The 24,749-nt window shown below is 42.8% G+C and overlaps 1 protein-coding gene across 1 annotated transcript in view; it reads left to right on the top strand.

Annotated features, from left to right (window-relative positions):
- Positions 1 to 747: 747 nt before the first annotated feature.
- The window catches only part of LOC126248164 (growth/differentiation factor 8-like), a 467,910-nt gene continuing 443,908 nt past the window's right edge, over positions 748 to 24,749 (top strand). Inside the window, exon 1 of the mRNA XM_049948918.1 lies at positions 748 to 1,634. Within this exon, the coding sequence (XP_049804875.1) occupies positions 1,214 to 1,634 (421 nt within the window). The 5' untranslated portion in view covers positions 748 to 1,213. The remainder of the gene's footprint in view (positions 1,635 to 24,749) is intronic.

Genomic DNA, 24,749 nt, shown 5'->3' with positions numbered 1-24,749 from the left:
CAATTCTGAAATTTTACACTATATTTGCAACTAGTCTCGTGCGGGAAACGACACGCAAGTCTGAGAAACTCAAGTCGAGCAAAAACTGTCAGCGGACATGGAAAAATATACAGCTTCGCCGCAAATAGCTGCTATCCGCCACGATCCGAATGCGACACGCGTGTGCGGGCCGTGGCGGTATCTGTCGGGCGGATCGGGAACTCGGCGAGGCTCGGGAGATTGACGTTAGGCGGCGAGTTTGTGCGGTTTCCGGAATCGCAGGAGAACGCCGCGCATTGTTGCGGCCGGCTGGCGACTGGCACGCTCCGGTGCGTTTGCATGTGCAGACGGCCGAGGGGGAAAAAAAACCTCGCTCCGTCCAATGAGCTGCGGTGGGAGGAGCTAGGCGCGCCGGCCGACGGTCCTCCTTCCTTTTTATCATTTTGCCGGCGCTCTGCCCGATGCAGCAGTAAGCGATAATTATGCGCATCTCGGATGACCGGAAGCGAATGGCATTATGGCGGCGGCGGCGGTGGCAGCGGCGGCGGTGGTTTCGCCGACCTTGACGGGGGCGGGCGGCGGGGCCCGGCGCGTCCCCCACTCCGCGCGCGCGCAGGCCACGCCCCCTTCACACGCACGCGACAAGCTCTCGTATCAAAACCTGTGTTTGGAGCGACGGCACGAAAGGGAGGAAGAAAAAAACGTCCGCTGCGCCGGCCCGCTCGTATATAAAGAGGTCAGCTGTTGGACATCCCGGATAGATCACAAGTCCGGGCAGAGCTATCCGCTTCTCGCTCTCAGGTGCCACCGGTCCTTTCGGTCCCCAATCCCCCACAACCGACTTTTTTCCAAATTTCTGGCCGGCTCTGAAACCTGAGAACGATTCTGTCTTTTTCCCACATCTTCTCCAGTCCGCCGGTACATCGACGCATCCGACCTGTATATTTTCTGTCGTTATCTGTCTAGGCACCTGTCTCCTTCAGCAGTCTGTATACTTACGTGAAGTGATCAACCTTCTGTAAGAATCTGTCCTTCTTCGGAACTCTGCCTAAGCCCTCTGGAACCTCGGTCGATTTGCTCTCCCCGCTCGGCGTTTTAATTTGTATTCCCTCTGCGCATCCACGCGACGCTAAGAAAAAGGCTAGAAGGGAGGAAAGTAAGAGAAAAGGAAGAAGAGAAAGTAGGGGTCTCGCGAGTCGGTTAGCTGTGGGGCTGCGAGTCGGCGTGTGCGGTGATGGCTGTGGTGGTGGCGCTGATGCTGCTCTTCGGCTCGTCTCTGGCGCAGGAGGGCGGCGCGGCCGAGGCGACGACGCCGGCGTCCGGCGAGCCGCAGTGCGCCTCGTGCCTGCTGCGCGAGGAGCTGCGCAACATGAGCCTCAACAACATCAAGATGCAGATCCTGAGCAAGCTGGGCATGAAGCACCCGCCCAACATGACGGGCCGCCAGCGGCCGCCCATCCCCAGCAAGGTCCACACCTGGCTCGACCTGTACCAGAGCGGCGGCGGGGGCGCGCCCGCTGCGTGGGCGGACATGCAGGGTGACGAGCCGGCCGGCGCCACCAGCCGCCTGCCGCGGCCCGGCCCGCTGCCCTCGGACCCTGACGACGACGACTTCCACGCCCGCACCGAGCAGGTGCTCGCTTTCGCCCGCCCGCGTAAGTACTCTTTCCTTTCACTGTCGTGTCGAGTGCTTCAAATTTCTTTCGTTCATTGTACATTACCACCGTATTTGTGCTAATACAGCCGACAGATGCCGAGAGCTGTCTATTAGAGAAATTTACAGATTCGACGAATAATGTTCGATATCCTACAGACAGTTGCTACTCTACCTGTCGACCACCGAGGTCCCTATTCCTTAGCGTCACTGGCTGGTGACGAGTTCTATTTACTCTCCCCACCGCCGCTGCCCATTCCTGCCACGCTAAGCTGTCCTCTCTATCCCGTGATCCCAAATGGGAAGCCGTTCCAATAAATAAGAAGCGGCAGTCACAAGCAGTCGCGTGAGAGTCAAATCGGAGGGTAGTGAATCGTACGTCAATTTACACAGTACGGTACTCGATTTAAGGGGGGTAGACGTCAAACGGGCCGACTTCGAGAAGGAGAGGCACCACAGGACATTTTAATTTGCACTGTCTATACTTTTACAAATAAATTCGTAAAACTTTGTCAGCATGACCAGGAGGGATTCAGGATTCACACTCACACACAAATGGTTACGGCGTTCTACACTGAAAGTATTCGTTTCTGCGAAATATCTACTCGTTTTTTTATGTTTTTTTTCGCGATAGGTGTATAAAGTCGTCGAGAGAAAGCACAGAATTTTCCACGGAAACACTATTCTAAAAATCTTAATCATATTACAACTTAACTGTCGTCTGAAGATTTACTGATTACTTTTGTTAAGGGGGGTAGGACGTGAAACGGCCGACTTTGAGCAGGAGAGGCACCACAGGACATTTTAATTTGCACTGTCTATACTTTTACAAATAAATTCATAAAACTTTGTCAGCATGACCAGGAAGGATTCAGGATTCACACTCGTAGCAGTGGAAGTTCAAAAACACGAAAAAATAATATTTTTTAAATGTGAAATTTCCTGATATTGTTCACTCACTGTTGGCTGCATTTGTTGCTATAGTTACACTTTTCTTCATAAGTAAGAGAGATTCTTCGATGAATTTTGCACAGCTTACAAACCATACGTACAGCTGTATGAAACTCTAGAATTTATTTAAACTATGGAAAAATGAATGGGCTGTTACGTTTTAAACTTCGTGTTTAGGGAAAACTCGAATTTTATAGTTAATTATCTCAATTTTTACCACAGTTTTTAACAGACTTGGGAAATTCTAGAGTTTCATACACCTGTAAGTATGGTTTGTATGCTGTGCAAAATTCATCGAACAGTCTCTCTTACTTATGAAGAAAAGTGTACCTATAGCAACAAATGCAGCCAATAGTAAGTGAAAAAATGATGAAATTTCACGTGTAAAAAAATAATATTTTGTTATGTTTTTGAACTGTCGCTGCTATGAGTGCTGAATCCTTCCTAGTCATGCTAACAAAGTTTTATGAATTTATTTGTAAAAGTATAGACAGTGTAAATTAAAATATCCTGTGGTGCCTCTCCTGCTCCAAGTCGGCCCGTTTCACGTTCTACCCCCCTTAACAAAAGTAATCAGTAAATCTTCAGACGACAGTTAAGTTGTAATGTGATTAAGATTTTTAGAATAGTGTTTCCGTGGAACATTCTATGCTTTTTCTCGACGACTTTATACATCTATTGCGAAAAAAAAAGAGTAGATATGTCGCAGAAGCGAATACTCCCAGTGTAGAACACCGTGACCATTTTCTCTCTCGCGCCACCTTGATTATTGTAGCAAGAATTAAGATTTTTTCGAGATGACGATTGTTACCATCAGTTACGAGACGCTTACGGTGCACTACACCGAATGTACTAGTTCGACTCAGGTCAAAAAGGTTCTTTTCGCTGCCATATTTTTAACTTCGGGATTTTCTGCGGCAGCACAATTCCACAGACCGTCGATGTAAATCCACCTCCTAGTCTCTGATAGTCATCTTCCAGGGTTGAAGCTGGTAACGGCTCTGTTTCATCGAGGTAAATGGTAATTTCATTAAACTGCACTCGCTACATACAGTCCTACACCAGTTTGAGTATTCCGTTCTCTTGTATGCCGTCATTATTTCAAACCCGTCTACTTCGTTGGGAAGCAATGTTATCCAGTTTTTGTGGGGAACTGTACAATGCTTACGTTGTTGCTGCTACATTTAACACTATTTTAGACGTACTTCTAATGCGGAAATAACAATACCGGAATGAATGTGAATGCGGTGCCTATTAATAGCGACGCACCTGTCTGCGATCAGCAAAGACGGTCGGGAAGAAAACAGAAAGCCATCACCTATCACACTTGTTTCACTAGTTGGTGCAAAACAGTTACTCTTGGAAGCGATAGTATTGTGTTTCTAACTGTAGCAGCCAGAGAAGGTATATTTCAGCTACTGCTGGGAAATTTGATGACTGCGTCGGAGGGTGAATGCCCAGCTGGCGGCTAGCGCTGCACCGGGCTGCACGCGTTACGTCACAGTATCGCTGAGTCAGCGGCCAGCGCAACCCCAACTTGTTGCTCTATATGCCGTGCTCTACAGACACACTACATTCTTTATTGCGTACAAAGTTCCAAATAAACGGCCAAAAATTTGAAAGAAACGTATAAAAATTGGCAGCAAAAGTTTTAGATTTCCTTCGTACTATGTAAAATCTTACTGACAGTATTGAGTTTCGCGCTCTTGTCCCAGTCATTCAATCTTTCTTATTCTGTCAGCGTACGTATATCTAATTCGCATTCACAAATCTTGTTACGCCATCAAAGAATGTTCTGTACTGTTTAAAGCACAAAATTTCCTGACATACGTTCTTAACTGTCGACAAACCTTTCAACTGTTTTTTGTCCTTTTCCAGGCGGAAAATGACTTCGACACACAAAGGAACTACGCCATGTAGTTGCTAATGGCCATTGAATCACATCAATGTGGAAAAATGAATATCTGTGCCGAACCAGGATTCGAACCGAGGCACCGAGCGAGGTGGCGCAGTGGTTAGCACACTGGACTCGCATTCGGGAGGACGACGGTTCAATCCCGTCTCCGGCCATCCTGATTTAGGTTTTCCGTGATTTCCCTAAATCGTTTCAGGCAAATGCCGGGATGGTTCCTTTGAAAGGGCACGGCCGATTTCCTTCCCAATCCTTCCCTAACCCGAGCTTGCGCTCCGTCTCTAATGACCTCGTTGTCGACGGGACGTTAAACACTAACTACCACCACCACCACGAACCGAGGCCTTCTGCTTACTAGGCAGACGCTCTGACCACGGCCAAAAATTTGAAAGAAACGTATAAAAATTCGCAGCAAAAGTTTTAGATTTCCTTCGTACTATGTAAAATCTTCCCGACAGAGTTTCGCGTTCTTGTCCCAGTCATTCAGTCTTTCATATTCTGTCAGCGTACGTATATCTAACACGCATTCACAAATCTTGTTACGCCTTCAAAGAATGTTCTGTGTTTAAAGCACAAAATTTCCTGACATACATTCTTAACTGTCGACAAACCTTTGAACTGTTTTTTATCCTGTTCCAGGCGGAAAATAACATCGACATACAAAGGAACTACAACATGTAGTTGCTAATGGGCATTGATTTACATCAATGCGGAAAAATAAATATCCGTGCCGAACCAGGATTCGAACCGAGGCCTTCTGCTTACTAGGCAGATGCTGTGACTACAGATCGAGCAGAACACAGTGGTCGCTGTAAATGCAAACACTGCCCTAGCAAGCCCCCCGCCACACCCAAATTCTCAATTTATTCGCAGAATACTGACTATTCTGCAGCGGCTGTTCTACATGTTAATTACAGTTAGCAGTTTCAGTTTTACACTTAATGAAGAATTGTATTTCTGTTACTTATATAATAACTTACAGAGGTTTTTGTCAATGAATTCTTCAGAGGAGTAAAGCACGGTGATTTGAGTCTTTATTAGAACTGAAGCTAAAGTACCTGTCTGAAGGAACTAAGGAACTATATGCAGGAAGACCAAAATGAAACTGATCTGAAAAATGTTTTTGGCGTCTTGTGACAACGTAATCTAAACACCAAAGATATCCTAATGAAACTCCGGAATGAGTCTGAACATCAGAGAACATTTCACAAGCGAAAGGTAGCTTGTAGGAACGTCCGACAAATTCGCAACGCTTGTTAGCTGAGTAAGTGAAAATTAAAACATATCCGTGTCACAACGTTATAAAATTGGACATGCGTTCTTATCGTTACGCACTTTCTGTCGTACATAAATTAAAGTTTCCAGACCGCCTTACAGGAGTTCAGTTTTGTCCTTCCTGAAGGTATTTGAATCCTCAGTTTTTCATTTGTTCCAAGAAACTGTGGCTCAGTGCGTTCCGACACGTGAAGTCTAGTCAGTTGTAGGTTGCATAATATCAAGAATAGTGTATGATGCGTAATTTTATTCTCGTCACGTTGTTCATCTAATTGGAGAGATCTAAGAAGGATATAAACTGCAAATGGCGAAGGAAGCCGAATCTTTCCTCACTTTGTACGATTATGTTGTTCGACATCTCATTATAAACAGACCAACTTAAGGGTACGTGTTCGCTGCTGAATGGTTTAAATCACTCAAATAACACGTAAACGTGCAGAACACTCACTACCGTCTGCTTTGCGATTATCCGTGACGTTCCTACGCACATCAGTATCTGTAAAAGCTACTGCCCGTGCCCGCACGACACAAGCTTTCGCCGAAGGAGATGGGGACCTAAATAAATAATATGAAAATAAAATAGCTGTTACAATTCGTAGTCTAATTTTTGTGGATGAACGACGCTTACCTTGCGTAGTCCGACGTTCCCTATGCCTGCTGACGAGTTAATTGTAATTTGTAAAGAACCGTACAGTTGTAAGCCATTTTCTTTTAGTACCACATTTGATTCAGTACTTCTGTACCATCTGTTGTGGGCGCTTCCTTTTCTTCCTATGTTACTTGGTCTTTTATTTTCTTTTTTTTTAAAAAAAAGCCTTGAATGGTGAGAACAGCCGCCTCATTTATTTTTGCGCAGAAAATTTCTAACTTTCATTGCGGGTACTAAAACTATCATGATGGTAATTGCTTGTGTAATTCAAAAATTTTGCTTGTATTTATGTTTTGTAGCCCTTCTTACCCAGTCTTACGATGGTCAATAAGCGAGAAAGCTGCACAGTCTGATGCTGACGACCACAAGAACAAGGTAGGGGGAATCGCAAAACAGAAACAAAAGTTTTTGACTTATATTAGCATTTACTACCTATAAAATTTATACTACTAGTTTCTGGAACTCGACTGAATGACACATTTTCTACCCCGAAACAGACAGCACTCAATACATTCCACAGGATGCAGCTCACACAAATGTTAGTAAATATACCGAAGAAGGTAGAGCTGAACGGATACGCTTAGTGAAGAGAGTGAAAAGACCTCAAACATGATTAGGCAGCACACTTAAAAATCATTGCCTATCAAGAACACAGTACTTCCCAAATTATTGTCTTCGATAAAAAGAGAACATTTCAGGTGGTATTCTTTCAACGAAATGCGCCGGTACTTTCCGTTGAAACAAACTGGTTGGTTTCAATAACAACAATAACAGGTGGATGACGAAGTAAAATCTTTGGAGAGGGACCAGGGGGCGGCAACAGAAGCAAAATTTTATGCCCCACTGTTTTTGCTGCTGCAATCGAAAGCAAGTGTTGCACGAAACTTATTCCCGCACCTGGGCAAATACTGGAAGTCTGATCAGCAATACGTATATTTTTGTTGATTGTTTCGCTTCCTGTGGCGTCTTACGTGCTGACTGATGTTGCTTAGCTGAGCATTGCCGGCATGCTCAGTCGCGAAGCTATCAAAGATGAATTTTGAAACATGTTATGCGACAGCTGCACAGAACCACTCATGAAAAACGACCAAGTGTTGGATACGAAATAAAAATGTGTACGTGTCTGACAGTCATGTGGAAGACCCGGGTTCAATACGCAGCACCGGCAGAGATTTTTCCTTTTTTCCTTGGTGGGAGAACTTGATCTGGGTGCACTCAGCCTCGTGATAATCTCTGAATGAGAAGTAGCGGCTATAGCCTCCACAACGGCTATTTGGAAACGTTGTTTTCAACGAGAGACTGGTCCAATCCGACTTGTCGAAACAGGTTTTTTATACGGGAAGAAAACACCGAATGAAAGACCCCGTCAAACTTTTAACTGCTAAGACGTACTACAACAATTTAAAAAAAAAAAAAAAAACGTTGAAAGTTGCCAAATTTGTAGCTCGTCAGGCTGCTGGAATCATCTACACCCCTACCGGAGATGTAGCGGACTGACCATGAAAACATGGACGGAGCATACCCTTGGTTGACGGCGTACGCATCTCTAAACATGTAACACGACTCAGCGCGATAGTAATTTCTAAAGCGAATTTTAGTTTTCGTTGATAGTTTCTCTGAAACGAATCAACTGAAGTTACGTTCACCAAAATCAAATTTGCAGTTTTAACAATGGATATAAAACTGAATTAATATTCATTGTGTCTAACGGTATATATATATATATATATATATATATATATATATATATATGTGTGTGTGTGTGTGTGTTATGTCTTCATTGCAGATGCACATCAGACTCGAACTCTTACGGGAATCTGCGGAATTCCGCGCATAATGGGGATAATGGGCAATGGACAATGGACGCTACATTCGTAGTGTGTGCATAAGTTGTGAATTTGGGTCTGACGGGAGACGTGCTGGGGTAGTCTGGGCAGTTGCCATGACAACTGTGTCTGGATGGCTTAGTGACCGACCTCTGCCTACCTTGTCTCCTCCTTCCTGTAGCTGACTGTGACCCTAAAAAACCGAAAGCACAAAAAAAAGAAAAGGTGCTCAGAGCATTTGCCTAGTTATCAAGAGACAAGGGTTCGAATTCGAGTCCAGCAGAAATTTTCAACCTTCCCCATTGATTTCAATGAACTCCCGTTTATAGCCAAGAGTCTTAACGCTTAATGTTGAGCAGTGTGCAAACCCGATTTCGCTTCATAAAATCTGACCGTGAACTATATAAATGGAAGAATGACTTACACCAATAATAAATACAGAATGTTCTAAAAAACAATCAGGAACAGTTGGAGCCCAATGACGTGGCGCATTATCATCCATAAAAATTCCATAGTTGTTTTCTATCTACATAAATGATCTTTTGGATAGGGTGGGTAGCACTGTGCGGCTGTTTGCTGATGATGTACGGGAAGGTGTCGTCGTTGAGTGACTGTAGGAGGATACAAGATGACTTGGACAGGATTTGTGATTGGTGTAAAGAATGGCAGCTAACTCTAAATATAGATAAATGTAAATTAATGCAGATGAATAGGAAAAAGAATCCCGTGTTGTTTGAATACTCCATTAGTAGTGTAGCGCTTGACACAGTCACGTCGATTAAATATTTGGGCGTAACATAGCAGAGCGATATGAAGTGGGACAAGCATGTAATGGCAGTTGTGGGGAAGGCGGATAGTCGTCTTCGGTTCATTGGTAGAATTTTGGGAAGATGTGGTTCATCTGTAAAGGAGACCCCTTATAAAACACTAATACGACCTATTCTTGAGTACTGCTGGAGCGTTTGGGATCCCTATCAGGTCGGATTGAGGGAGGACGTAGAAGCAATTCAGAGGTGGGGTGCTAGATTTGTTACAGGTAGGTCTGATCATGACGCGAGTGTTACGGAAATGCTTCAGGTACTCGGGTGGGAGTCTTTAGAGGAAAGGAGGCGTTCTTTTCGTGAATTGCTACTGAGGAAATTTAGAGAACCAGCATTTGAGGCTGACTGCAGTACAATTTTACTGCCACCAACTTATATTTCGCGGAAAGACCATAAAGATAAGATAAGAGAGATTAGGTCTCGTACAGAGGCATATAGGCAGTCATTCTTCCCTCGTTCTGTTTGGAAGTGGAACAGGGAGTGACGATGCTAGTTGTGGTACGAGGTACCCTCCGCTACACACCGTATGGTGGATTGCGGAGTATGTATGGAGATGTAGATGTAGATGTAGTTGTTTGGGAGCATGAAGTACATGAATGGCTGCAAATGGTCTCCAGGTACCAGAACGTAACCATTTCCAATCAATGATCAGTTCGGTTGGATCAGAAACGCAGCCCATTCCAGGTAAACGTAGTCCACGCCATTATGGAGCTGCCATCAGTTTGCACAGCGCCTTGTTGACGATTTGGGCCCGTGGCTTCGTGGTGTCTGCACCACACACTAACCTTACCATCAGCTCTTACCAGCTGAAATCCGGACTCATCTAACCAGGCCACGGTTTTCCAGTCGTCTAGGGTCCAACCGATACGGTCACGAGCCAAGGACAGGAGCTGCAGGCGATGACGTCGGTCTTCTGCTACCATAGCCCGTTAACGCAAAATTGGGCAGCGCTGTCCTAACGGATACGTTGGTAATACGCCGTAATTGACTTCTGTTATGTCACGCAGTGTTACTTCTCTATTAGCACTGACAACTCTAAGGTGTACGTGTCTGACAGTCATATAGGACTGCGTTGTCCGTGGTGAGAGGTAATACCTGAAATTTGCTATTCTCAGCACACCCTTGACAAAATGGATCCCGGAATATTGAATTCCCGAACGATTTCCGAAATGGAATTTTCGGTGCGTCTAGCTCCAACTACCATTCCGCGTTTAGAGTCCTTTCATTTCCGTCGTGCGGGGCCTTAATCCCGCCGGAAACCTTTTCACGTGAATCACCTTAGGTGTTACTACCGTCATCTGTATATATGCATATTGCCCGCATCTCGTGGTCGTGCGGTAGCGTTCTCGCTTCCCACGCCCGGGTTCCCGGGTTCGATTCCCGGCGGGGTCAGGGATTTTCTCTGCCTCGTGATGGCTGGGTGTTGTGTGCTGTCCTTAGGTTAGTTAGGTTTAAGTAGTTCTAAGTTCTAGGGGACTTATGACCACAGCAGTTGAGTCCCATAGTGCTCAGAGCCATTTGAACCATTTTTATATATGCATATCACTATAACAATTACTGCGATATGCCTGAAAGTATTAATTTTTCTTTCGTCAGGTGTGCGTTGTGTAAGGAAAATGTTTGTTTTCGTCATTCAAATGACACTTCAGTTTTTTGGAGCGACTGTGATAAATAAACAAGGAACTGTTTCATTGTTACTGAAATAAACATGATTTAAAATTTATCATAAAAACTGTGCTACAGGAAATATTATAAAACGCTGTATTATTAAAAGATATTTCACTTCACTTAATTAAAGCTATGACAGATGGAAATCGTCTGCAATGTAACACCCCCTTCTGACAGCCGTGTACCACAAGTCTCTAGAGGAACGAAAGATTCCAAATGATTGGAAAAGAGCACAGGTAGTCCCAGTTTTCAAGAAGGGTCGTCGAGCAAATGCGCAAAACTATAGGCCTATATCTCTGACATCGATCTGTTGTAGAATTTTAGAACATGTTTTTTGCTCGCGTATCATGTCATTTCTGGAAACCCAGAATCTACTCTGTAAGAATCAACATTGATTCCGGAAACAGCGATCGTGTGAGACCCAACTCGCTTTATTTGTTCATGAGACCCAGAAAATATTAGATACAGGCTCCCAGATAGATGCCATTTTCCTTGACTTCCGGAAGGCGTTCGATACAGTTCCGCACTGTCACCTGATAAACAAAGTAAGAGCCTACGGAATATCAGACCAGCTGTGTGGCTGGATTGAAGAGTTTTTAGCAAACAGAACACAGCATGTTGTTCTCAATGGAGAGACGTCTACAGACGTTAAAGTAACCTCTGGCGTGCCACAGGGGAGTGTTATGGGACCATAGCTTTTCACAATATATATAAATGACCTAGTAGATAATGTCGGTAGTTCCATGCGGCTTTTCGCGGATGATGCTGTAGTGTACAGAGAAGTTGCAGCATTAGAAAATTGCAGTGAAGTGCAGGAAGATCTGCAGCGGATAGGCACTTAGTGCAGGGAGTGCCAACTGACCCTTAACGTAGACAAATGTAATGTATTGCGAATACATAGAAAGAAAGAACCTTTATTGTATGATTATATGAAAGCTGAACAAACACTGGTAGCAGTTACTTCTGTAAAATATCTGGGAGTATGCGTACGGAACGATTTGAAGTGGAATGATCATATAAAATTAATTGTTGGTAAGGCGGGTGCCAGGTTGAGATTCATTGGGGGAGTCCTTAGAAAATGTAGTCCATCAACAAAGGAGGTGGCTTACAAAACACTCGTTCGATCTATACTTGAGTATTGCTCATCAGTGTGGGATCTGTACCAGGTCGGGTTGACAGAGGAGATAGAGAAGATCCAAAGAAGAGCGGCGCGTTTCGTCACAGGGTTATTTGGCAAGCGTGATAGCGTTACGGAGATGTTTAGCAAACTCAAGTGGCAGACTCTGCAAGAGAGCCGCTCTGCATCGCGGTGTAGCTTGCTGTCCAGGTTTCGAGAGGGTGCGTTTCTGGATGAGGTGTTTAACATATTGCTACCCCCTACTTATACGTCCCAAGGGGATCACGAATGTAAAATTAGAGAGATTCGAGCGCGCACGGAGGCTTTCCGGCAGTCGTTCTTCCCGCGAACCATACGCGAATGGAACAGGAAAGGGAGGTAATGACAGTGGCACGTAAAGTGCCCTCCGTCACACACCGTTGGATGGCTTGCGGAGTAGAAATGTAGTTGTAGATGTAGAACTGCATATTTAACATTTTACCTGTCGATACGAACCCGCTCTTATTCGAAACATTTATGAAACTTGACATTTTTTGTATGGTTTAGGTGCTTCAAATTCGCTTGTGTCAAAATTAGCACCACGCGCTGTGCTATCTTGTCACGGCCGCTCGCGCTGTAGGCAGGAAGGGCTGTACAAATCGCTGTCATAAGAAGTTGTTCGTGTGACAAAAACCAGTAATTTCAACACTTTTTAAAAATTCTTTCAGTGCGTCTTTGCAGCTAAAATTTTTGATTGTGTATTCCTTTCGTTGTATTCTTCCTGCATAAAAAATGTGAGGGTGGGTTTCGACATGTCGGACTGAACCATTTTCTTGTAAGGAGTGAGTGTTTTGTGTATAGTCAACATTCGTATTCTCTTTATCTAGTGACGTACTGAAGCATATATTATACATTATACATAGCACACCTGTAGCTATGTTAAGAGATATTTACGAACAATGGAGGCTTCAGCACAACGCCCAGTTATTCCACAAACAATTTCCTCTCGAACACTGACACGGGTATACCTATCTTCTCAAGGGCTATCGAATGCCATATAAATTCAGTTAACACCAATTAATGGAAGGGAGCAATAACAGTGCAGTAGAATATTCACTCTTTTGAGTAAGCATCTTTTGTTGACATTATTGTTTCAATATGTTGAATTACTCGTGGAGCGCTCGGGGTGTATACATTTAATGTGAAAGCATGTGTACATGTTTTTAAAAACATAGTTTCGTGTCACCACCTGACGATACAAAAGAACATATCAGTACTTCAAACAGAGTGAACGAACTAATTTATTTTTGGTGTTGCAAGATGGAACTGTGGCTTCTGGAATAAATGGTGACACATGACGTGCTCGCGACCTGCTCCAACTGATAATAGCATAACTTTGTCGCTAGGTGCACGCACTCCTTACACACTGAAATCTCACAGATAATGAGCGCTTAAGGACACGCAACGATCTTGTTTCTTAAGCGCTGTTACCTGAGTATAAGGACGATATTGCTGAGAGAATATTGCTGAAATTATATTTCCACGTGCTTGATCGCCATGTGAAGCATGTGGCTTCAACTCCCGGTACTGTCAGGAATATTTCCTTGGTAGGAGAAATGGAATAGGTTGTACCTATTTAAATGACAAGTAGCGACTTCATGGTGTGGAAAGCTGACGCCATATGGCAGAGGATGACACGGCGGCCGGGCGGTTCTGGTTCTGATCGCACAATTGGATAATTACCGTATCGACAGAAAGAATGTGCACAAATTACTTTTCTGAGTTTTTTCTAAAAAACCTAGCTTACGGTTTACTCTATAGTGAATCGCCAACATGAAGTTATTACACAGGGCAAATTCGACAGAGAACCAGCTCACCTCGTTCTTTTCTGGACGCCTTACGGCCAATGGAATTTCACGATCCAGTTACCAGTTTCGATCCTCAGATGTATAATACAAGAAGTAGTGTTTCCAGAACTTCGTAGACTAATTTCTTCTCTTTTTTTTCGGAAAGGCAGTCAGATCAAATATGAACGCCGAACTCTTCGCATTTGATTTGTTACTGTAAGTATTCTCATTGGAAACGTGTATCATAATCCTTCTCCAGATGGACAGTGCAAGTATACACCAAAAGAGACACCTATTTTTGCAGTACATACTCATTTGCTCTAGTGTGATGCACTTCTGAATCGTCTTCGAGAAATTGCGGTTGAAAGTATTTCAACCAGCTGTAGAGTAGAAGTGTTAGTGAAACTGGCTACCGTTGCAGGCTAGAAGACCGCCTGTATTGTGGTCGAGTTTCGATCATCATTCGTTTCCCCTTAACTCTCCAGCAAACGTATCACTATGATAAATCGTGATAGGTTTGGAATTTTATCCTCCACGTTCTCGCAAAGTCTAGTAATACTAAATATTTCGCTGCGACCCGTCCTCTCCTTGGCGGTCAAATACTGCAGGTGAAAATTTCTACCAACACCAGGACTCCGACCGGCTCCGTCCGAGTGGAGTGCATGCGTAAGCGGAGGCCTTGCTATTTCCTGTCACCCTATTCACTTCAGGCTTCTGTTGTTTCCTTACACCTCTGATGAACGCCAGCACTATTCCCTTAAAAATGCCACTTTACATTTCGTTCCTCGTCCTTCTCAAGTATTCCTATCTGAATGACAAGCGAACTGCATACTTTTCTGTTCGATGACTTGTAAATGCAAGAGGCACAAGTAGAGACAAGTCGTAGTGGTTTAACACAATGGACTAGTATTTGGGAAGAACAGATTTCAATTTCCATTTCGGCTGTTCTGATTTCCAGTTTTAGACTTACGCCGTTTACCAGAATTACTTTGTGTGAATGTCGGGATAGCGTCAGTAACCAGGTTTGTTCCAAAACTCATTTATCTCCATCTATATGTCGTTCAGGTTCATATTCACTTCTTTTTTCAAGCCAGCACAGGATGTGTAACGATGCAGGCTGTACAAGACTTGATCCGGCAATGTAATGTTGAACATTAGGTTAGATTATTAATAAGAGTATTGATACTTTATGGCAATGATCTGTACCAATTTTTCTATAATTTCGTAGTACCACTAGAAATATCAGAATGTTGATAGTGAAAATATTTAATGGTATTTAGAAAAATAAATGTTGTTAAAATAATTTTGATAGTGTATGAAATGGACCAGAAATGGATAAAGATTCTTCCTCAGTTGTGTTTGAAGATTTAACAACCCTCTATTGCCGATACTTTTCGCAATAGTTTGAGTGCGGCCATGCAAACATCGTGAACTGCTTATTGTGTTGTAATAACTGCCCAATTTTGGCTATATTTCAGGGAGAGAGTTCCAAGAATCTCATGAAATGACGCTTTCTACAAGTAATATACATTCTCAAGACTCTGACAAATATTGACTTCATTTCACACTGCAGATCTGTAAGGCATTTAGATCGGTGCTATTACTCGAACACTGAACAAGGGAAATTGATTTATGTCGTAGTAAACACTGGGTCTAACATTTTTTTGGCATTGTTGAACTAAATTTCGTAATTTTTTATCCATAGTTTTAGAAAATACATTCTCAGAATTCAGTTGCATGTGCCAGAGCAATCGTACTCTGAAACGTCTTTCGCCTGGAGAAAGGTCATCTGGCGAAACTAAGGAGGAAAAAATTCAGATTTAGGAAACCACATATTGACGGTGCCCCTGAATAGAAAAGCAGACATGATGATTCGTCAGAAGCCCAGTGTGTTCTGTAATCAAATTCTCTAGAAATAGGGAAAGATACAAAGACCATTCCTCCTGTCTTTTCTTGAAGTCTCTAGCCACAGCCAATCCACAGCAAAATCAGTTTTGTATCAAATACATGTAAAAGATAATATTTTTAAGCAGAGCATCAAAAAACAATCGTTCAGGCATATATGAGCGCTGCGAAGATAAATTTGCCTGTAACAATGGAACTACATGTAGCATGAGCTTTATGTAAAGGGTCACATTTTTTTGTATTTGGTATATTGCTCCTTGTTTGCTTGTGGTAATATTTGATTTTATATGCAACCTGGTTCGAGCGAACATGGCAAGCTCTCTATATTTTGCCATTTATTCTACATGAGTTGCTTTATCTTAAATAAAATTTTAAAAGGTAACTTGTGATATTATTGGTATTGTTACCTCTGTTCCGATTTTCTTGCGGTATCGGTAAAAATTCAGGTTTTGTTTTTAACCACTTTTTTAGCTTTTCAGATCTTGGTGGAATGCACTGGCCTGCAACTGCGATCTTCGTTGTATAAAAAGCGCCAAGAAAGCGAAAAATTTTCCACTTTTGTAGCAAAATGTTTTATCGAATCTTGTATCGAATCGACCCTAATTCGCGCTGTGCAGATATCCAGGCATGTAAAACTGTCATTCGTAACAGTCACTATTCATAGTACACATACCGACTGAATGAACTCTCTTTCGAGAGGAACGCTGTCCAAATCCTCGTTCGTCGTTTCTATTTTAAGTCCCCAGCTTCATATTGTTGCCAATTTCGAACTTTTACTACCTGTCTAATAACCTTGGCGTCGACGGAACGTTAAATTATTTCTTTGGCAGCCGAATGCCAACACTATCCAATTTCGGCTACCATCCGTGCGGCACGTCACTACAACGTCCAAGCGGCCAACATTGTAACTAAAACAAGCGAGATATATTACTGTAAAAGCGAACCGTACCAGGAACGAGACTATCTGCAGACAGGTTCCAGCTGAAAGTAAAAACGCGAAATATCTCCACTGGCATCAGTGATAGCTTGCTGAACACGACATTACAATGAGGAGAAGGAAGGAGAGAAAGGTCACGGAACATCCAAGCAAACTGTAAGTCGACGACGTTCAAAATATGAAAAGAGGGGAATGCTGAAGAAGGAAGAAGAAACCAAGTGCACTCAACAAACATTCCTGTGACGATACGGATACCTGTGTTATTAGGCAGTAATTTCTGCGATATTATGAACAATACAAATAAATACTAACATTCCGAAAAGTTCACAACTTTTGTTGCACACAACACTCGAAACAAAAACACTGTAAATAATTATTCTGTGTGTGGGATTTGGTTTTATAGCGTGCCAGATTAACAGCGTATGCATGTGGGAACGAAATGAAATAGTCCTAAAATTGTGTACTACTAAAAAATATTTACGTATAATGAAGTATCAAAATTAAAGTGGTCAGTGTTTTATTTTCGAAACGTGGATTCATACAATTTACACTGTAAACTAATGTTTTCACAGTTGCAGAGTACAACGGGTATTAATAAACAAAAGTACCGGTCAGTGTGTAATTGTTGTTCTACACAGGTGACCGGTGCTGTATACGTTCGGTATCCCCATTCGTTATATTTGGTATGGATCACACACAGCCCAGCAATATTCTAGGCAGTACGATATTGCAGTGCCCAGTGAGGCAAATACGTTTTCGACACATTTACACTTCTCTTTCAAACACTCGATGTACATTTAGTCCGATCTCATTCGGACCACACACACTGTAAGAGTACAAGTACACTACTGGCCATTAAAATTACTACACCACAAAGATGACGTGCTACAGACACGAAATTTAACGGAAAGGAAGCAGATGCTGTGATATGCAAATGATTAGCTTTTCAGAGCATCCACACAAGGTTGTCGCCGGTGGCGACACCTATAACATGCTGACATGAGAAAAGTTTACAACCGATTTCTCATACACAAACAGCAGTTGACCGGCGTTGCCTGGTGAAACGTTGTTGTGATGTCTCGTGTAAGGAGGAGAAATACGTACCATCACGTTTCCGACTTTGATAAAGGTCGGATTGTAGCCTATCGCGATTACGGTTTATCGTATCGCGACATTGCTGCTCGCGTTGGTCGAGATCCAATGACTGTTAGCAGAATATGGAATCGGTGGCTTCAGGAGGGTAATACGGAACGCCGTGCTGGATCCCAACGGCCTCGTATCACTATCAGTCGAGATGACAGGCATCTTATCGCCATGGCTGTAACGGATCGTGCAGCCACGTCTCGATCCCTGAGTCAACAGATGGGGACGTTTGCAAGACAACAACCATCTGCACGAACAGTTCGACGACGTTTGCAGCAGCGTGGCCTATCAGCTCGGAGACGATGGCTGCGGTTACCCTTGACGCTGCATCACAGACACGAGCGCCTGCGATGGTGTACTCAACGTCGAACCTGGGTGCACGAATGGCAAAACGTCATGTTTTGCGGCGTGAATCCAGGTTCTGTTTACAGCATCATGATGGTCGCATCCGTGTTTGGTGACATCGCGGTTAATGCACATTGGATACTGGCGTATCACCCGGCGTGATGGTATGGGGTGCCACTGGTTACACGTCTCGGTCACCTCTTGTTCGCATTGACGGCACTTTGAACAGTGGACGTTACATTTCAGATGTGTTACGACCCGTGGCACTACCCTTCATTCGATCCCTGCGAAACCCTACATTTCAGCAGGATAATGCACGACCGCACGTTGCAGGTCCTGTACGGGCCTTTCTGGATACAGAAAATGTTCGACTGCTGCCCTGGCCAGGACATTCTCCAGATCTCTCACCAATTGAAAACGTCCGGTCAATGGTGGCCGAGCAACTGGCTCGTCACAATACGCCAGTCACTACTCTTGATGAACTGTGGTAACGTGTTGAAGCTGCATGGGCAGCTGTACCTGTACACGCTATCCAAGCTCTGTTTGACTCAATGCCCAGGCGTATCAAGGCCGTTATTACGGCCAGAGGTGGTTGTTCTGGGTACTGATTTGTCAGGATCTATGCATCCAAACTGCGTTAAAATGTAATCACATGTCAGTTCTAGTATAATATATTTGTCCAATGAATACCCGTTTATCATCTGCATTTCTTATTGGTGTAGCAATTTTAATGCCAAGTAGTGTATTCCCTGTATATTGTTCATGTTCAGGACTATCTGCTATTTATTGTCATATTTATTCTTCAATGTCAGTTGTACAATTGATACCTACGTGACTGCGGAATGATCCAGAAATGTGTAGCTGACAAGGGGTTGCTCGACCAATGCATCCTGTTATTTTTAACTCCATATGCACAGTCATTGTCTTACCTGGAGTGCTGGTACCACTTTCGAACGCACGGGCGATTACTTCCGCTGGTGTCGAGCAATTCTTTAACAACCAGCTTACGCAATGCGCGACGGTTCCCGTCCGTGAGTACATGAGGTTTGTCTGGTCTCAGTCTAGGTAGGGTTCTTGCTTCGGATTTCTACTTCACAATCACATCACCGACAGTTGACTTGGGCAGCTTTAGAATGGTTGAAATATCTCTGACGAATTGGTTAGTCAGGTGACATCCAATGACTAGTCCCAGTTCGAAGTCACAGAACTCCCTGACCGACCCATTCTGCCGTACCGCTTCTCTGCTGACATTACACTCCTCACCTCCTTTTAAAAAGGCGGCTCTGCCTCTCGTGACATCTGGTGGTCAATATCACATCATGCAGAAGTGACCTGATACTTTTCATCACACAGTCGTTAGCCCAGATCGCGTGCCAGCTCACGACTAATGAAAGCCTACGTTGCAAGCAATCAGCTAAAGGCTAGCAAATTACTTCAACTCAATGTATCGTCATTCGTTTCAAAAAAACGGACAGTTTTATCTAACAGTTCAAAAATCCAATAGCCAGAAGAGGCAAACTGCAGTATCAAGAAACTGTAATGGGTCGAACTCTGTATTCTGTGTATACATTCGGCATTTCACAACTACCAGTAGGGTAGCTCTCGTTGTTTGTGGATGACAGCTATTTGCAGAAGCAACTGAAACCTAAAATTCACCGCTCGCAGATTACAACAAAAGCCTGAAGCAATCCAGAAATGGGTATTTCTTTGAAAAATTATGATTTCCTTAGACAAGATTTAAACTATTGTCTTCACCAAGCCGGCCGAAGTGGCCGTGCGGTTAAAGGCGCTGCAGTCTGGAACCGTGGACCGCTACGGTCGCAGGTTCGAATCCTGCCTCGGGCATGGATGTTTGTGATGTCCTTAGGTTAGTTAGGTTTAACTAGTTCTAAGTTCTAGGGGACTAATGATCTCAGAAGTTGAGTCCCATAGTGCTCAGAGCAATTTTTTGTCTTCACCAACAAGCGAATTGGTGTTGAAATTTTATACGATTGTATGGAACCGTCCTTGCGTGGAAAAAAATATCAACTATCTAGGCCTTATCATCGATTGTAAATTAATCTTCAGAAGAGAAATCCAACATTTCTTCAACAAAGGAAATCCTCTCTTATCTCAGATGCATCCACTGATGAAAGGAAATGCACTGAACATCAGGACTAACCTGAAATACTTCGAAATCTGTTCTTACTTATTGTTCTCAAATATGTGCATTACGGACCAACTTTAAGATGGCTCAAGTTATGTAGAAATTAAAGCTATGGTTAGAAACAGACAGAACCAGTTGATGCGTTCAGTTAGTAGGAATTTAGAGAGGAATCTGGATCAAATTTCCACTTAACTGAGGTACTGAAGTATGCGATACAACTGAAGTCGTTATTCGAGATGGCAGCCCGTTGAAGTAGAAAAATGTTTGTGCAGATTGCCTGTATGCAGGCCCATCTTCTCAGTGACGTCATCATCCTTATCAGTGATATGCCCCTTTCCCTCCCCTCCCTCTGTTTACAATCAATCACAGCGATGTATTAAAAGTGAAAGAGCCAACCGAAAACTTCAAGATTGCGGAAGTAGCCCAACTGTGTTAGTGGGATATTAGAAACCATCAGCTCCTCCCCTTCCCCAGCCAGCTCTCAGCACTCTTACGAAAGAGAGAGAAAGACGCTCGCTAACGTTATGTTGTGTGGATCAAAAATCTATAGTGGTTATGGGCACGAAAAATAAAGTCAGACAAAAATAATTTATGCATAAAAACTTATTATAGAAGTTTTTTCGTACAATGTTTTACATACAATGTTTTTCACTGTCTCAGAAATTAAAAAGTGTTGCGAACAATTGTCAAATGGTAACCCTACAAACTTCACAAGCAGATGGTCGTTCACATTGAGCGACGTTTGTAACCTGGAACGAAACGCGGTACGCAACTAACAGATATTACCCTATCATAAGGAAATTAAATTGTTTCTTTCAATAGTTTATTCGTTATTTCTATTCCACATGTTCTTAGAAATGTTACAAAGTTTCGTTCTCCTACGATAACTCGTTTTTCATAGGGTCCCTCTTGAGTAACGAAACCAACCTGTACGCAATTCACATTTTTCATATATTTACATTTTCCACAGATATTTACATTTTTAAAATTAATTACTAATTTTCCGTCAAAAATATACAATTTACAATATTTACAGGTATTTACATTTTTATACACAAAGTTTTTCGTGTCTGAGAAATTACAATTTTTCACTAATTTTTTCCATCAGAAAGGTTGTATTCACCTTATGTTACAATGTACAATTCATTGGTATTTACATTTTTGCAGCATTTAAATTTTTTTAGATTATTTACAGTTTTGTAAGTTTTTACAGTAGTTACATTCATCATCACCATCAATACCATTTTTCATACAGTGGTGACCTGAACCCACTGTATTGACCTTATCGGGAAGTATCAAACGTTTATGTTCTTGTGCAGATAAAGCAAAATTACGCTGTGCAGCAGCAAAAGCAACGTGTGTATTGGACTGCACTATTTTCAGTATCATTTAACGAACACACCCGATAATAGTCAGTGGTAAATTCTTTTGCTAATGTCGTGTTTATCCCCTTTTGCTCTTCGTATTACATGTTGCATCTCAGTTTCCAGAGTGCAAATTTTTGCTCTCTGCCCTACAATTTCTGTGATTATCTCTCCCGACAATTCATGTTTTATTAAACCCAAAATCTTTTTGTTGACATGTATGGTGTTGTAAATGTTATTATCACCGAATTCCGAGTTTTCACACCACCTATGAACATCGTTTTTAATAAAATCATAAATATGCCATGTGCTTACATGATATATTAGACTATATGTCATTTTCACATCGCACATTTTCCTCACAGCTTCAATTGTTTTACCGAAATACAATTTTTCATAGTCTGAAGAAATTTTGTTTCAAAATAGTTCTTTGTAGCCATACCTTTCTCGGTATTAAATCCGTATACTGATTCATACTGTTGGAAAGGTTTGGGAAAGAATAAAGACGGTAGTAGCAGAAGCAGGGGAGAGAACTATGCGCAAGAAAAAGAAACTGAAGAAACGAAAAGTGTCACAGAGAACTGGAAAAGAGGAAAGAAGCCAGGATTCTGTGGCTGCAAAATATGGAGAGTGAGGACTGGAGAGAGACCTTCAGCACACTGAGAAGAGAGACAGCAAGAGTTCTATGAGCAGAGAAAAGGAGATACCTAACTGTTAGTCTTGGAAGCTGTTTCAGTATGCAGAGAGCAGATAGAGAGTAACAGCAATCATCCTGACGAATGCAGCATCACAGAACAGGAGGTGGTGCAGACCATTCAAAAGACGAAGACCAGATAAGAGGGTGGAAACAAACTACACAAAGAAATTTATAGCCTTATTACAATGATCTGGAAAACTGGAACACTACCTGAAGGCTGGAAAACTCCAATAATCTGTCCCATACACAAGAAAGGAAACAAAATGGAATGTGGAAATTACAGAGGAAACAGTGCGCTCAACATTACATACAAAGTTCTGTCAATGATCATTCTCGACAAAATTAAGCCTTACTCACAAAACATTATTCGAGAGTACCAGGCTGGATTTCGACCAAACCGACCCACAAATGATAATCTGTTTACTCTACGGCAGATCTTTGAGAAATATTGGGAACTTAACAAAAACATTCACTGTTTGTACATTGATTTCCAGCGAGCCAATGACAGCACCCACAGAAGCAACCTCGGCAGCACAGTAAGGGGGTTTAGGATACCCAGTCAAATCATTAGCAAGATACAACTGTAGATGAATGGCTGACAGGCAGTGGTGAAGTTCAGAGGATCCATATCCCCCAACTTCCCAATCAAAAAAGACTTAAGACAGGGAGATACTCTTTCATGTATTCTCTTCAACCTTGCATTAGAGAAAGTGGTCCGAGAGAGTAATTTACAGCTATACCATGGTCTCAGATTCGAACACAGCATATGTAGGATGATATAGTCTTACTCAGTGTAACAAAGAAGAGATGAAGGACTGTAGAGGTCTCTCAGACACAGTGCCAGCAAAATGGGTCTTTTGACAAACGAAGAAAAAACAGAAGATATGGAAAACGGGTTAGTCGTAAACCCAAATCCACACTTTGAAATTGACCAACTTTCTAGATTCAGGGAAGTTCATCGCTTTAAATACCTTGAATCGCTCTTCAGCAGTAAAAACGTCATAACTCTGGACATAAATGAGAGAATAACTTCAGGATCAAGATGTCTGTACTCTCTAAGCAGCCCACTCAAAAGTAACTACGGTCGCAGGTTCGAATCCTGCCTCGGGCATGGATGTTTGTGATGTCCTTAGGTTAGTTAGGTTTAACTAGTTCTAAGTTCTAGGGGACTAATAACCTCAGCAGTTGAGTCCCATAGTGCTCAGAGCCATTTGAACCATTTGAACTCAAAAGTAAAGCTTTGTCAGTCACCTCGAAGATGAAGATAAATAACACCATCAACTGTCCAGTAGTACATCTACATCTACATGCATACTCTGCAAATCACATTTAAGTGGCTGGTAGAGGGTTCATCGAACCACGTTCACAATTCTTTATTATTCCAAAGCGCGCGGAAAGAACGAACACCTATATCTTTCCTTACGAGCTCGGATTTCCCTTATTTTATCATGGTGATCGTTTCTCCCTATGTAGGTCGGCGTCAACATAATATTTTCGCATTCGAAGGAGAAAGTTGGTGATTGGAATTTCGTGAGAAGATTCCGTCGCAACAAAAAACGCCTTTCTTTTAACGATTTCCAGCCCAAATCCTGTATCATTTCTGTGACACTCTCTCTCATATTTCGCGATAATACAAAACGTGCTGCCTTTCTTTAAACTTTTTCGATGTACTGCGTCAGTCCTATCTGGTAAGGATCCCACACCGTGCAGCAGTATTCTAAAAAGAGGACGGACAAGCGTAGTGTAGGCAGTCTCCTTAGTAGGTCTGTTACATTTTCTAAGTGTCCTGCCAATAAAACGCAGTCTTGCGTTAGCCTTCCCCCACAACATTTTCTATATGCTCCTTCCAATTTCGTAATTGTAATTCCTAGGTATTTAGTTGAATTTACGGCTTTTAGATTAGAAATGGTTCAAATGGCTCTGAGCACTATGGGACTCAACTGCTGAGGTCATTAGTCCCCTAGAACTTAGAACTAGTTAAACCTAACTAACCTAAGGACATCACAAACATCCATGCCCGAGGCAGGATTCGAACCTGCGACCGTAGCGGTCTTGCGGTTCCAGACTGCAGCGCCTTTAACCGCACGGCCACTTCGGCCGGCTTTTAGATTAGACTGATTTATCGTGTAACCGAAGTTTAACGAGTTCCTTTTAGCACTCATGTGGATGACCTCACACTTTTTGTTATTTAGTGTCAACTGCCACTTTTCGCACCATTCAGATATTTTTTCTAAATCGTTCTGCAGTTTGTTTTGATCTTCTGATGACTTTATTAGTCGATAAAGGACATCGTCATCTGCAAACAGCCCGCATCTCGTGGTCGTGCGGTAGCGTTCTCGCTTCCCACGCCCGGGTTCCCGGGTTCGATTCCCGGCGGGGTCAGGGATTTTCTCTGCCTCGTGATGGCTGGGTGTTGTGTGCTGTCCTTAGGTTAGTTAGGTTTAAGTAGTTCTAAGTTCTAGGAGACTTATGACCACAGCAGTTGAGTCCCATAGTGCTCAGAGCCATTTGAACCATTTTGAACCATCTGCAAA

This window comes from Schistocerca nitens, chromosome 3, assembly GCF_023898315.1.
Source record: "Schistocerca nitens isolate TAMUIC-IGC-003100 chromosome 3, iqSchNite1.1, whole genome shotgun sequence".
Classification (NCBI taxonomy): Eukaryota; Metazoa; Arthropoda; class Insecta; order Orthoptera; family Acrididae; genus Schistocerca; species Schistocerca nitens.
The sequence above is the reverse complement of the archived record's forward strand: the minus strand, read 5'-3'. Positions and strand labels throughout refer to the sequence as shown.